The sequence below is a fragment of the Manis pentadactyla genome, chromosome 6 (assembly GCF_030020395.1).
Source record: "Manis pentadactyla isolate mManPen7 chromosome 6, mManPen7.hap1, whole genome shotgun sequence".
Classification (NCBI taxonomy): domain Eukaryota; kingdom Metazoa; phylum Chordata; class Mammalia; order Pholidota; family Manidae; genus Manis; species Manis pentadactyla.
In genome coordinates, this window is record NC_080024.1 from 103,173,476 (window position 1) to 103,189,013 (window position 15,538).

General features: G+C 43.5%; 1 protein-coding gene across 5 annotated transcripts in view; it reads left to right on the forward strand.

Annotated features, from left to right (window-relative positions):
- KCTD1 (potassium channel tetramerization domain containing 1) overlaps positions 1 to 15,538 on the forward strand; it is a 175,504-nt gene that overhangs the window by 95,543 nt on the left and 64,423 nt on the right. Inside the window, exon 2 of one of the 5 annotated variants that reach the window (XM_036914253.2) lies at positions 6,311 to 7,163. The exons of the other annotated variants lie outside the window; for them this stretch is intronic. Coding sequence (XP_036770148.2) covers positions 6,311 to 6,622 — 312 coding nt within the window. The 3' untranslated portion in view covers positions 6,623 to 7,163. Of the gene's footprint in view, positions 1 to 6,310; positions 7,164 to 15,538 lie in introns of those variants that run through there. 5 annotated transcript variants of the gene reach the window in all.

Below are 15,538 nucleotides of genomic sequence, written 5' to 3' on the forward strand. Positions count from 1 at the left end.
GAAGGTCATTTTAAAAATAACAGTGTCCCAGAAATAGGGTCTGTATTTGGCTAGATCCTTTGTACACGGTATTTGCATTGGACTATAATTTTCTAATATTTGACTTCTGTCTTGGGGAAAATATAAATCAACAGAAGTTCCACTTGAAAATTAAGATATACTAATATATGTTTTCAGTGGACTGTGGAATCAGAGTAATTGGTTGGTATTTTGATGCAGTGTTGCTGACTAATTAATGACCTCTTGTGACTTGTTTTTAGTTTGACAAAGTGCCCTTATAAAATAGAAATTACTGATATGCTAGTGCATGGATTTATTACCTGTAATTTAGTTTGCCCTTCAGTTATTCACAGTATTCACCAACCATAGTCCTTATAGGATTTCATGGTTTAGAATTTTATTAATTCCACTAATTAATAATTAATAAATATAATAATCTGTTTTATTAAGCCAGCTCATCTGGAATGTTGGCCTCTGTTCTGTGACACTCTGACAAAACTATATCTAAATGATTTTAGATACTTTCTTCCATCTTGAACCAATATCTCACTGCTTTTTACTCCAGAAAAAAAAAAAGATTTGCAGAATGTTTATTTTTCAGTGAATTGAGGTGGCATTTTAAAAACATGTTGCTGTAGAAACACATAGACCTAAATAAAAGTATAGCAAGAATATTAGAAAACCGATCTTCCTAGCTTCAGTTTCCTTCCTTCTGAAGTGGGTGTTCATTCACATGTTCAGTTTCCATAAATAATGGTAGGATATTCATAATGCCGTTGCCTCACTGTTCTCTGGGTCACTTATAAGGGGGAGGAGGGGTGGTCAAGTTACAGGTGTGTTTCTCAAGTTGTTTTTTTTTTCTTAAACCTAGGAGGAGGGTCATGGAATCATAGATCCTGTCCCAGCATTTAATTACTATCTCCAGTGTTGTTTTTGAGAACCACCTCTTGGGCTGAGTGATGATACTAAGAAGAGAAAAAGTTGAGGTGCAGGGGAATGTTATTTGGAAAAGCCCTGAGAAAAGGATCCATTGATAAAAGCATTTATTGAGCACTTACTGTATCCAAGGGTAGGAATTTGGTGGTAAGGAATAACGTAGAAATTGTTAGGACCCTGGAGACACTAGAAAGACAGAATCTAGGGCAGGTCAAAAGGAGGACTGGTTGGTGAGGGAGAAGAGGGTCCCACCTCGATTCATGACTGCTCATGAGTAAGCTCTGTGGAGTAACTGGTGTGTACTGTTGTCCAAGAAATGGGACCCAAGGTGGCCCAACCGAACTGAAAGACTAAATATTTAAGCCTTAAAAGTATGAAAGGAGAGTGTAAAAACTCTGAAGAAATAAAATCTCACCGTATCAAAAACCTCAGCCTTTCTTTGCTCCCATGCTTTGGGAAAATACTACTATTTTAGATGTCCCAGCGTGAAGCAAGTGGCCACATTTCACTACACATCATCCCTTCTAAATGTTCACCTTGTTATTCATGCACATATTTTAAGGCTGAGTATTTGTGCAATAACCCAGAGAAATTCAGAACTAGTACTGTGTCAGTTGACATTTCAATTACAACCTTTGTCATCACTGAAAGCCGGCTCCTCTGGTACCAGCATTATTTCTTTTGCAATCTGGGGACGGTGGGACCCTACAATGAATAATCAGTTACTGAGGTACATGTGAACAGTGCTTTACAGCTTGCAGAGGGCTTTTTTGCCTGTGATGTCGTTCTGAGGAAGCTCCGCAGGGTGCGCCCTACTGTCAGGTACTGGTTAGGTGGATGGTGGGGACACAGGTAAAATCCTTGCCCCTGGAGGACTTACTCACAGTCTCCTCCGGGAAGCAGACCAATAAGCTGAGGAATAAACCACCTGTGGGATGAGTGCTGTGATGCTATGTACAGCTGGTATCAGGGAGCTGGGGAGGGAGGAGGGCAGCTGTGATTATTCCCATTGTGCAGATGAGAGAAACTGACCCTGGGAGAGCAGCTGTTTCTCCGGTTCACCTTGCTACCAAGGAGCAGAAAAGGTCCGTTCCAGCTCCAGGTCCAGGCCCCTTGTACAGGGGTACTATTTCAGCTGTAATTTACAGCTAGAGTTAGAAAAGGACACGGAGGCACAAGTCTGTGGATGGATGTGTCTTTTACAAACTGAAAGAATCTTAATGTGACTTTGGTGCTTTGGGAGTTTCAAGAAAATGAAAGGGAACGCTCTGGATTAGGGTGAAATAGAACGGGCGCAGTCTTCCAAATGTCAGCCCACGCTCGAGAAGTCGCTGGCTGGAAGCTGTAGTCAGATTGATGGGGGACCTTTTCTTAATACCAAGTCAAGCTCCCCTGGGAGGCCTCTGTGGGGGGACTGAGGGCTGGTCGGCTGCCCACTGGGTCTGCCCCTCACGGGGGGCTCTGCGGGTGGCTGTCCCCTGCCTGACTTGCTCCACAGGCACACAGTCTTTTCTGCTTCACATAGAGAACTTGATTAGAAGAAAAAGTGGACACAGTTCTGAGACAGAGTTAGGACTAGTAAAAAGAGCCAATAAAAATGACTATAAAGCTCCTGACAAATAGAAAATGTTTAATAATACTAAGGCGCTTTATGGAGCAAGGGTTTATCCCCTGGCCCCGGATGACAGGCCTCCCCAGGAGGCTCCCCCCTCCGCCAGCTGCTCTTGGCAGGAGTTCTTGTCCAGCTGGAACAGGCAAGTGAGATGGACGCTGTCATGCCAGGGTCACCTGACTTCTCACCGCAGGACCATCTTTGGGAAGTGACAACCACAGACATGTAGCCCTTTCATTGGTGACAATAGGTAATACAGGAGGTATAAAGGACACTTTGGTAGCATAGGAGCAAAATGAAAAGGAGGAAAAGAGAGTAAAATAAAAAGGGAAAGGGAGGTATGTCGCTGAGCACCTGCAACCTTACAGGAAGTTTGGAGCAAAACCAGCATTAGTTCCAATTAACTTACCACAGGATATATACCAGGTTAGTTATGAGGATAATTAACCTGAATGGCAAGTTAGTTAGCTTCTCCTCTGTTAGGTGGGGATGATGGGAACACTACCGTCAGGAGTAGTAAAAACCCATGGTAAGTAAGTGCTCAGTAACGAATTACTTTTTAAAAAATATTCTCTTGGTTAGAGATCATTGACAAGCTAGAAAAGTTGAGGGATTGTAGGCAATTTACAGGTGATCCTCAATATTCTTTTTTAAAACTAAGAGAACCCCCCAAAAAAATCATGAAGTATTTATAAACACAGGTGAAAGAATGGAAATAGGCAAAGTTGGAGAACTCACATCTATGGTAATAAAATACTGATAAAAGGCAAATAATAAAACTGCAAAGTTTAGAGAAAGATGGATATTAAATTATCCATTTGAGCCAGTGTGTAAGTCACTAAAATATAGAAATAAAATGAAATGCTCAAGCTTTTATTCTCTCACTTATATCATGAAGAGGATAGTTTAAATATACTTTATATAAAATGTTTGAAGGATTAATTGTGGACTAACTTTTAAGTAGATTTTAAACAGAAGTTGAAATGACTTACAAGGATTGACAATATACATACATGTTAAGTGTCCAGTAAAACTATCCATCTCATTAAAAATAGTTTGATTTTTCCTAAGTACAAGCAATTAATTTATAGAAATTGGCCTCTTTTCATTTATAATTTTCATTAGAATGTTATAATACATTGTCTAATATTCTAAACTCTAAAGCATATTCTAAATGTGTTTGAAGAAACCAGTATCTTAATCATATAGAATGTGGAACTAGGATTTTTTGAACTTTATCATTACAAACAATACATGTGACCATATGGTAAATTGCAGGGTCTGTTTCTTTTTAATAATAGTTTAAAATTTTTTCTCATGGCCACTTCTCAGCAGAAAATATCTCATCCAGATACAATAAAGAATATGAAACTTTGTGGCAATGTATTACACAGAACAGTGGCACTCTGTTAAAGTGCTAATTTGAGAGAGATTATGTCACTCTCTTAACTATCTTTTCCTATAGCAAACAAAATGCTCAATTGATAAGTCATCAAAATTAATTCACATTTTAGTCTTAATTCAGTTTATACCAACTTATTTAGAAATGAAATACTATGCAGTAAATACCATTGGCATCATGAGGTATGAACTGTAATCAGATTGTTAGCCTTCAGTGCATTGCTTGGTATAGGGGCTACACATTACATTCCTGAAGAATCATCTCCACATCAATCCAGAGCTAACATATATGTGTAACATGCTGCTGGAAATAGTCAGTGTACCTTACTCCGTCTAATCCTCGAACAATCTGATAGCCTGAAAACACTAAGTATCCTGCCCCCTGAAGTACACGTAGTAATTGGAAAACTCAAGATGCTGTTCCTGTCCATTCATTCAACAGGCATTTGTTGAGCACCTGCTATGTGCTACCCAAAAAAGAACACACTCATTTCTTATGGACTTGACATTCAAGTGGGAGTGACAGACATTAAAACTTAACAGAACTATCATCAAAACAGACTGAAGTGACTGGGTGGCTGCTCCCTCCTCCTGAAGTGCCATCTTCTCCATCAGCTGGGTCCCACCCTTCCAGAAGCAGGCCACACAGTGACCACCCATGCTCACCTCATCACAGGTGAGGCTCTGTGTGAACCCAAAGCAGGGGGAGCTGTGACTGACCTCGTCCATTCTTACTAGTAAAGGCAGTCACTACTAGATGAACCACATCAGAGAGTTTCCTGAATTACAGTATCAAGGCAGGGTCGGGTAAACTGCACATATCAGACGTTAGCCTAGTGCCTAAAAACTTAGAGTGCGTGACCCATCTGGCCGCCTCCGCTTGTTAGGTAAGGTGCAGACCAGGAGGCTCAGGAGGATGGAGTAGCAGAGTCTGATCTAGACCCAGGAATCGGGGTCATAATCTCGTTCCTGGTGGACAAAGCCCCCTCTCACTTGCAGGTCGTATGTGACCTTTCCCGTGTGATTGCTCCTGACTCCCTTCAGTTGATTCTCAGCCAGGGCATGTTCTCGAATGCCATCAAACACTGCATGAGTTCCCGAGTGAGGTATTTTTCTGTTGGGCACACACTTCCCCAAACCCTCTCCCCAAGTAGGTGGTCAGGAAATCTGTGCTTTTCTACCCTCTCCTGTAAGAGAAAGCAGCTAAGGTGGTATTGATGGAATCAAAGGAAAATATTAACATAGTGACATACTCAGTTTGTATTTGTGATACTGAAGAATCGTGGGATTAGCGTTGGGAGTATGAGATCAGTCAACGCGCAGCTGCCCGTTAAAGCTAAATTGTATTGGAACCTCACCCGGTGTTAATCGGGCTAACTCCCCTTAACCAATTTACCCAAAGCCCTCTTCAATGGGAGCTGTTACACAAAACCTTGGTCTTGTGACCTCTAGAAGCCCTTCCCCCAACGAACCTATGACTCTGTCCTGGCAAAAATGTTTGCATATCAAATTTTTACAAATCAGATGTTTGTAAATTAGATCATAGTTTAACTACACTGAGGGAAACCCTCATTTGTCCTTGATGTGAATTCCAGTATCAGGTCAGCCTGTTTAAAGTTTAACATACCTTGGTATACTTAATAGTGTCTGTTGCCATATCTGGTTGGGATTTATATGTTTTAAGGATATGTGTGTGTGTGTGTGTGTGTGTGTGTGTGTGTATCTTTTTTATAATATTCAACTTAACGTGATGTGTTAATTCAACATCTGACTTAATTCAACTTGTGTTTGAAATTTCCTATTGATTTAGGGTTATTTTATCTTTTACTTGCTGTATGCAGAGTAGCCCTTCAAAAAATACTGGTTGGATATTTTTAAGAATAACAGTTAATATTTTCATTATTTTTATTTATTCTACCCTTTAAATAAGGTCCATTCCTGGCACACTGCCTCTTTTGCACCCTGCTTTATTCCCAGTGCCTGGCACAGGGTGGTTGGCACATTTTAGGTGCTCAGAAGTATTTGTAGCAATGAATAAAAATAGTTTCTATTAATAAGTTAAGGTTATTTATCAACTTTGTACCATAACCCTGAGCAGAAAGGATCTAAATATTTTACCTAGTTCGAAAAAATGAAAACAAATTCTTTAGCTCTGAAGATCAGAAATAAAAAGCTCCTCCAGTAGCACATAAAGAAAAAAAACCCAGCTTTCCTTAAGAATTTGCTGCACACCTACTGTGTGCCTGGCGCCATGCTGTGCTCTGAGGAGTCAATGATTAAGACAGTGCTCCTCAAGTTTTAGTCAAGTTCTCTACTGTGTGTGTTCCAAGTTTAATTCATTCTCTTCTGTTGATTTCTTAGCACACAGTGGGAATCACACACACCCAAGTAAATTACCAGCCAAGTTCACTGTGGTGGCGGTGCTGTCCTGATAGAGGTGTGGGTCTGGCTGGCGAGGCTGAGCACTCTCGGGATGACGGAGAGGCAGGACTAAGGTGGACTTTGCCACATCACCAAACCTGGACTTCAGCCTCTTCATTGCTTTGGACGTCGGGCCCGACATCCACTCTCTGCGTCACCCCTGGGCAGATTCTCTTCTGTTTCCCTTTCCCCACCACCCTCCTTTTCTCCTCTGCCTTTCCCTGGCTCAACCTCCAACCCCGTAATAACTAAGAGAAACCCTTGTGTAAAGGTATGCATTTGATTTCCCAGAATCATCTGGGGTAGAGTATTTGCTCAAATTAAAGAGTTGACAGTACAGAACTGAGACTTTCTAGGAACAGAACTCCAGCTTTAGTGGGGTCAGTGTTATAGTTTGGGTTTAGGGACAAGAGTTCCTTTTACTGAGCTGTCTGTGGCTGTCTGCCCAGCTGGCTACCTTGAATTTGGGGCTTTGTGGTTGCTTAGCCTCTTCTTGCTCTCCTAGTATTAATTATATTAATATTCAGATGTGTCATATACTGTATAGGAAACACCAATGACTGTTGTCACTAATCCCATTTTACTTTTACAAGATTTGACCATCAACTCCAGGTGCCTCTTTGTGGTTCACAGCCATAGGAAGTAAAATGAGTACTCTCAGAGTTACTGGAGCCGTTTGGGAATTTATGTCTGTTCTGGTTTAAGCACGACTTCCTTGGGTTCTATTTTCTTTCAAATTTAAAGAATGTGGCCTAAGAGGGCAAACTAAAATTAATAAAAGCATATAAATCTACCTGTTTTTCTTTTTCTTGGTACTTTTTTTCCCAACCAGTCTGTTTCTCTTGGTTTTTGCTCTCCTTTGGACTGACTCTTTGTTTTCACCTCAAGGGTATCCAGAGGGCCGGGAAGAAGGAATTCGATCTGAGAGATGGTAGACAGAGGGAAGTGCACGTGTGAAGGCCCTGGGACAGGGAAGAGCATGGAATATTCCAGAACAGAAAGGCAGTCTGTGGGCTTTGGGCATAGAGAATGATGGGGAGGTGGTGAGACAGAACACTGAAGTTCATCAGGGACTTGCGGCAGCTCAGCCACATTAGAAGTCACACCCCCTCTTACGCGATCTGACAATTACAGAAGAGTTTTACACAGTGGAGGACAGGGTCCAACTTGCCTTTTTTTTTAGCCAAGTTCTCTTCAGTTGAGAGATCGGGGTGGGGCGGGGGGGTGCCATGGTTTGCAGAGGGTAAAGATGATGGCATCTAAGAACTAAGATAGTAGTGCTGGGCGTGGGGAGGAAGTAGTCGATGTTTCTGAGGTATTTGGGAAGTAGAGTCCATGGGTGACTGTGAGGGCAGACGGGAGCTCACGGAATGGCCGAGGTGGATGGTGGGCCTACACACGGAAAAGGGCTGCTGCGGGAGGAGGCGGTGGAGTAGAAGGAGTTGTGCTTTGAGGTACTGACTTCAAGAGGCTCATGGGACAGCCAGGTGGGAATGACAGATGAGTAAGGAGACAACAGCCATGGCAAAAATCTGAGCTGGAGGTTAAAATTGGGGGTTCAGTCATTTATTTCATAGATGAAAATTGGGGTGGATTATTTTGCTAGGAAAGAAATTGTAGTGGGAGAATAGAAGAGGACCCCAGGAAAGTTGAATATTCGGAGGCAGGGCAGAGAAGGGGCTGCCAGCATAGAGCCACAGGAGAGGCCAGAGGTGGGGGAGAGGCACAGTGGACTTGAGATTTCGAGTAAGATGAGACCACTGTGTATGTCATCTGTCTTCCCTATAGAGAGGCCATCAGTCATCTTGGCAAAGCTAAGGATAGTGGGCAGAGGCCATCCTGGAGGACCCAGGAGAGCAGAGCTGAGGGAGGTGGGGGCTGCAGACAAGTTGGAGGTCTTGGGGGGTTGCATATTTTTAAAATGGGAAGACCTGGACATGATTACATGCTGATGGGAAGGAGTCCATAGAGATCAAGAAGGAAGGTGGCAGCATCTGGAGAACAGATGGAGTGACTGATTTGGGTTGTTTCATTATATTTTAAGTACTTTTCTAAAATCATGGAAGGAAGAGGCTGACCCAGGCTAGACTTAGAGGACACAGTGGCTCCATCTCCTGGGGGTGGGGGGCCCTCAGAGCCCCCCTCCCTCCTTCTGTGTCCCCTCCACCACAGTGCTCCCCAGGGAGTCAGGACTCCTGTTCAGCAAAGGATGCAGGCTCCCCACCTGAAGGGCCATTCTCATTCACCTGGGTCCTCCCATTGAGGAGTTGGAGAACTCGAACAGTCTTTGTATTTTGAGTCGTGACAAAGTGGAGGATCAAGTTCAAGGTAGGGGCCCATTTTATTGCAAGCTAGATAAAATAGGAACATTGTCTGAAACTGTTTCTCCGACTGCATTTTGTGCAACTAGCGTGCCGGTTCTTGAATTCCTTGTGGAATGTAGGCTGGCTCTCCTCGGCACCACTTTACCTGATTTTAAGTGTCTTGGCATTATGCAGAGAGATGATTTGTAGACTTCAATCTGAGTCGGGCCTGTGTAAAGTTAGATGTTCATAAAGAAAAAAGCTTCTATTTGCTGGCTTTTCTGAAAAAAGAAAATTACTGTGATTAGCAACAGAAGTAATTTTTATTTTTATATTTATTTTTTAAGTTTATTTTTTAGGGCAGTTTTAGGTTCCCAGTGAAACTGAGTGGGAAATTCAGGGGTGCCCATACACACCCTGTCCCCACACAGGTACAGCCTCCCCACCACAGTGGGACATTGTCCAAACTGACAACCCTACATTGACACCTCCTTAGCACCCCAACTCCATAGTTTACTTTAGGGCTTATTGTATGGGCTTTGCCAAATGCACAAAGGCATGTAGCCACCCAGTTGCAGTGTCATGAAGAGTCATTCCAGGGCCCTAAAACCCCTCAGTGCATCACCCATGCATCTCCCTCCCCTTCACTAATCTGTTTTCTTTGTTGGCAGTAATCCTCTTCTGCTTAAACTTAAAATTTGTTTTTCAGTTTCTCCTTGCTAAAGATCTTAAAGAAACTGAATCATGGCTTTGTTTGGGTTTGAGTACTTTTTGTACACAAAAGAAAATTTCACTTACTGACCTGGAATTGTGACTTTAAAGCAACAAGACATCTAAGTCCAGCTTTATGCTGCTCTGTATGTGTACCCCTCCGCCACCTTTTAAGTTGATGTGCATCTAACATTTCCGCAGAAGCATCTTTACACTGTTTGGTGCAGAGCAGGAGGGCAGACCCACTCTCGACCTGGCCTCCCAGATTGCTTCTGGACCATTGGCTGAGGGTGTGTTCTGGGTCTCTCCTGTGTATTGCACAGATTTCTGTTCCAAAGGCCAGGGAGGAGGAGCTGGGGTTTCCTAAATGTACTGACAACAATGTTCGCAGCAAGGACCTTAAAAGAAAGAGAGAGGTAATTTGGGTTTACGGAGTTAAAGCCTTAGGTTCAGAGCTCTGCTTTGTATTATTCATCGCTACCTGAACCAAAAGTAGGTTGCTTTAAAACCTAGAAAAACTGGTAATGTGAAATTCAGCTGTTTGAAAATCCCAAAATGTGCTGGGCAGATTGGACCAAAAATACCAGTTTTTCAGGGAGGGGCCCCTCCAAGTTAAGCTTTATCCACACATAAGTGTTGTCCCTTACCAAGTCTTGACCCAGTGTCTCCTCAGGTTCCAGCATCCTTTTGAGAGAGAGGAATGAAGCAAGTCTTGCTTCACTCTTTCTCTCTTTGCCAGTATTCATATTTACCTAGTACTTTTCTATTAACGATTTTACACTCATCCCAAGTGATAAAGCCACAAAAAACACAGGCTTGATGTGCTAGCTATGTTTTCTAATACTTGCTGAAACACACTTTAAAGTATTTACAAATGAAATAGCCATGCACATACCACCTGAAATAACCCTGCATCTCCTCAGGGATGTGTTGACCGCTGTTGGAACACAATTGAGGCCACAGCCTCATAGGCCTGGAAGGAGCCCCCAGATTTCCTGAAGTTGGTGAATTGAAGCCCAAGGAGACTGTGCAGGGGAGATGGTCTCCCTCCAGGTGTCGCCCGGTGCCCAGAAATGACAAGGAAGGCTACTTCTTTGCTGATCTCTTCTCGATTCAACTAACTCACAGTTTTCTCCATTCTTAGATTTTTTTTTTTTTCACCCAGAGGAAAATGATGCTTAAGACTGGTCTTCTGCCTCTAGGATTGTGTAAATTTGAGGACCTTACCCTGGAGGATGAGGGCTTAGGGGTATCAGAATAAGTTGCTTATCTCTAACTACTCTTGTGAAACACCTGCTGCAGGCTCTGGAAATGACAGCTGTCTACCAGATGGATAAGGGTCCTGCCTATTTGGAGTTTATATTCTAGGGGGAAAGAGAAGGACAAAAAAGGGGAATAGGTAACAACAAGAAAATATATAGTAGTAGGTGTTCTACAGAAAATGGAAACAAGAGAACAGGGTGGGTGGTTGTGGGGCTACTTAGATGGGCCTTCAGGAAAGAAAGCTCAGAGGCACAAAGGGGACCACTCTGGCAAGAGGGGTCCAGGCAGAGGGAGCAGCTCCTGCAAAAGTTTTGGGAAGTCTTTGGGAAATACCAAGTTAGTTCTGTTTAAGTCTGGGATACAAAGCAATGAGGTGGAACAGTCATTTGGACCCAGTGGAGGTGATGGGGAGCTGTGGCAGCGGCTCATAGAAGGTGTTCGTGTCCCAGAATTCAGCTCCAGACACCAAGCAGGTTGCAACATATAGCAGAGCATGCACGCTGAGATTCCTTTGAAGCCTGATGCAGGTATTTAACTTTGTAAATACAGCTGATCAGCAAGGTAGTGATACAGGCTCTACCTGCCTCACCAGGGGTTGTGGGGCTGCATCCCGCTTAGCACGAGGCCTGGCACACCGAAGCACAGGGGCACGTTAGCTACCCTCCTCCGACTCCTCACCCCTAAGGCCTCCTGGAATGTTCTTTCTGATAGAAAAAGAGAGGTGCATTGTGAAAAATGAGCCAAGATTTTAAATGTTGGTGTTTGGATAATTCTGCTCTTTGCCAGGCTCATCAAAGGCAGGGTCTGGAGACCACTGGCTGGCGTTGGTGGATTTTTTTTTTTTTTTAGGAGAGAGATTTTTTTTTAGGGAAATGAACTCTTTTCACAGTCGGCATTCTTTCCAGAGGACTGTTTGGGTGGAGTTTATCCAGGCAGTACTTAATAAACAGTGAGATCAAGGCATTTTGTTAGCGGAAGAGTAAAAGTTGTGGCTCTAATAAATAACTCTGGAAAGGCATATGTGGGTTTGTGCCTTTAGATTTCTTTTAATTTAAAAAAAGTTTTATAATTTAACACGTGTACATGTTAGAAATTTAAAATATACCATGATAAATGACCTTACCTCCTCTAGCTCTCAGTTCCCATTTTCCTCCCTAGATACAACCGCATTACATTTTCTCATATGCATTCTTATGGATTCAGACATGTAATACGCATATCCAAACATATTGCATATTCCCTTATGATTTTTGCAAGGTAGAGCTTTTTTAAATGTTTAAGTGTATGACAGCTATTCCAAGGTTTGGACTGATTCCTGAGCATGAGTGAATCTGGAGGCTCACAAATAATACAAATCATTGTGACTAAGGGAAAAATTTAAATCATATGTAGAGTTAAATGCCCATTTGGTATACTCCAGGGACACCTTTTGGAATATGTTCTTATCTCTCTCACCAAAGCCTGAAGGTGGTTGGGCTGCTGGTACACACTTTGACTTCGGCACCCCCAGCAGGCCGATGTGGCCCATGAGGAGGGTGAACGAGGTCCCGGAGCTGTCCCCTCTGACAGGCAGCCCCACTGCTGGAAGGCAGGCAGTTTGCACAAGTGAGGTCAGCATTCTGATCCAGTTGTTAGAGTGAGTACCTCACCTCAGGCCAGCTTCTGGGAGCACCTCCTGAACAGGCATCTGGGGGATTGGGCTCAGAGTATTTGCATTAGAAGCCACTGGGGTAACAGCTGAGAAACTCCTGAGTTAATACCACCCTTCCTCCACTGTTGGTTCCACTGCCACTCCCACCCTTAAGACCTGTTCATTCAAGATGTTCGCAGACTGCAGATTCTAGTGTGTTCTCTGTGTGGACCCACACTGATACTGGTTGGGTTAGATGTCTAGAGAGAGTGCTCAGACTCAAGAGCCCAGAGTGGTTACAAATAGCACCAGCTATTTGAGTTCAGTCACCTAAAGCTTAATCCCTGTTCCACATACTGCTCTTTCCAGTCTGCTAGAAGCTTTTCTTAAATGAGCAGAGATCAGCACTAATAGGTTCAAGGAGGTTCTCCTCCACTATTTCTCTAAACCCAAAAACCGTGTCCAGCAGTAGGATTTTCATACCGCACAAGGCTTGCCTTAGGTTTATAACTTTTCAGATGTAAGGTCCTTTCACATATATTACCTAATTTGACCCTTTTGACAACCCTTCGAGATAGTGAAACATTGATCATCATCCACATTTTATAGATAAAATGTCTTGTCATAGCTGTATCCCACAGCAAGTTCAAACAGAAGGTAAGTCACTTTCCCCAAGTAATCAAGGGGAAGCACTGGACTTACAATAACAGGTACCAAAAAGCTAGGGTTCCTGGGTCCAGTGAGTTTGGAGAACAATGTCATTGTTTTGGAAGGCCTATGTAAAGAAACCTGTTTAACTCAGTGTTTTTCAGATTTATGTCATCATTAACTCGCTGGCTTCCCCTGTTGGGTAAAATCTAGCACTATTTTTTGTAACATTTTGGGAGACACAAGTCTACAGCATCACCAAGAGAAAAAGTAATTTGTGAGGAACTTAAGAAGATAACCTCTGTATGTTTATTTGTACTTTTTAAAAGCAATTTTTTCTCCAGTACAGAAACTGCCAAAGTTTTCCACAGGGCTGTCAGTCATCAGCACCCCTCTTGGATTCCTGGAGCATGTCACGCGGTGCCCTGGGAGGTGCCTGAAGTCTATTGTAGGTCTCAGCCGCTTACTGGCATTGTGACTTGGCCAAAGGGTTTAACCTCTGTAAGCATCAGTTTCTCTATCCAAAAATGACATTATGTTAATTCTTACTTTATAATCATTTCAGAGATTAAATGACTTGACTCAAGTAAAGCACTCAGCACAGTGTCTGAAACATCGTAAGTGCTCAGAAAACACATTTATTACTAGTATCATGAGCCCCGAAGAGTCCGGTAGACTGTTTGGGGGATAGATGCCATCAAGATTTGATTAAACTTAAGAAAGCTACATTACAGTTGGCTAACCTATCCAATCCTAATGTAACAAAAAAAAAAAAACATACCCTATCATATTGGTTTCCCAGGGCTTCCATAACAAAATGCCACAAATGAAGTGGCTTAAGCAACAGAAATTTATTGTTTTGCAGTTCTGTGAGCTAGAAGTCCAAAATCAGGTATCAGGCTTTGGCTCCTGAGGGCTGAGGGAGCATATATTCACACCTGTCTCCTTGCCCCTGGAAGGTTGCCAGCTGTCTTTGGCATCCCATGGCTTGTAGTCCCCTCACCCTGCTATCTGCCTTCATGTTCACATGGCACTCGCCTCTGTTCAGTTTTCCCCTTTTTCTGAGGACACCAGTCATATTGGATTAGGGCCCACCCTGCTCCAGACTGACCTCATCTTAACTAATTACATCTGCTACAACCGTATTTCCAAATAAGGCCACATTCTGAGGTACTGGGGGTTAGAACTTCTAGCATATGAATATGTGGGGGACACAGTACAGTAGGTCAGGTCAGCCCCAACGAGGACATGCAAGAAAAAAGACATTTGGTTAAACATACAGTTACATTTTGTGCTTGCTTTTTTCCCCTTAAAACTATTTATTTTAATCACCTTTATTGAAGGTGATTTACATACAGAAAATGCATCCATTTTATGTGTACAAGTCAGTAAGTTTTGACAAATGATTCACTTATGTAACCACCACCCCAGTCAAGGTAAAGGTCATTTACATCATCCTAGAAAGTTTCCTCCCAGCCACCCCAGCCAGACCCCCTGCCCCTAGACAAACACTGGTCTACTTCCTGCCGCTGTAGATTCCTTGCAATTGTACCTTTTCTAGCATTTCATATAAATGAAATTATATATTATATATATATTACATATATATATATATTATATATATATATATATCTTCTGTGCTGGATTTTTTGCTCATGTCTGCTTTTAAAGTGAACCATTAATCCACAGGAATCTTATATAGAAATTTTTAATAACTATAAATCCAAACCTTAGAATTCTATAGCTAGATGGAGCACAGTTTTGATAGATGATTTTAGAAAACATTTATTAGCTCCTTATAACCTTATAACGAGCACCTCCAGCCTCGTTAAATCACAGATCAGCCTTGTGAGCTAAGTGTCCTTTTCCTCATTTATGAAAGAGGCAGTTGTGTAGGGTATTTTTTGAAAGTCATCCGTCACGGCTACCTGGAACGTGGGTGTCGTTGGGGGAGGTCGACCTTCCGCCCAGGTTGGAGCGCCAGAACCCGGCGTCCGCTGTAGCGGTGTTTTCCCGGAAGTGCCCTGGCTGGGGGGAGGTCAGATGGGGTCGCGCCCCCGGGAGGCTGAGTGGTGAGCGTCGAGCGCGGGCCGCCCTCCGCGCGCCCTCCGCGGCCCCAGCCACCGCCCGGCAGCCGGGCCGGGCCGGGATTCACGCTTCAGGGCCCCGGCGGCCCTCCAGGGAGGGCGGCCTGGCCCAGAGGGGGCGGCCCGCTCCCCTCGCCCAGCCCCTTAGCAGCACTGCTTTTTTCTGCTTTTTCTCAGTGATGGAAGTACTAACTTCCCTCTGAAAAGAAAAGGCTCCACGGGAACAAACGTAGGAGTTTAGCTTATTGCGTGAAGGAGAAGGAGAAGGCGCGGCCCAGGAGCGCGGGGGCCCGCTGCTCGCGCCTCCAGCCTTCAGGACATGCCGACGGGAGAGGCCGGGCCGCCCCCACCCGGAGATGTTTTGATGTCGTGCCGCCCAAAACGGGGACTCTTCTCACCCATGTCGGTATTTCCAGGGCCAGCCGGGCTGGAGTAAACGTTAAGCACACATTGAAAGTTTCTTATGTTACAGTTTCTGGTTTGGGACACACAAAACATTTTAGTGTAAAATTGGCTGACACCGTCT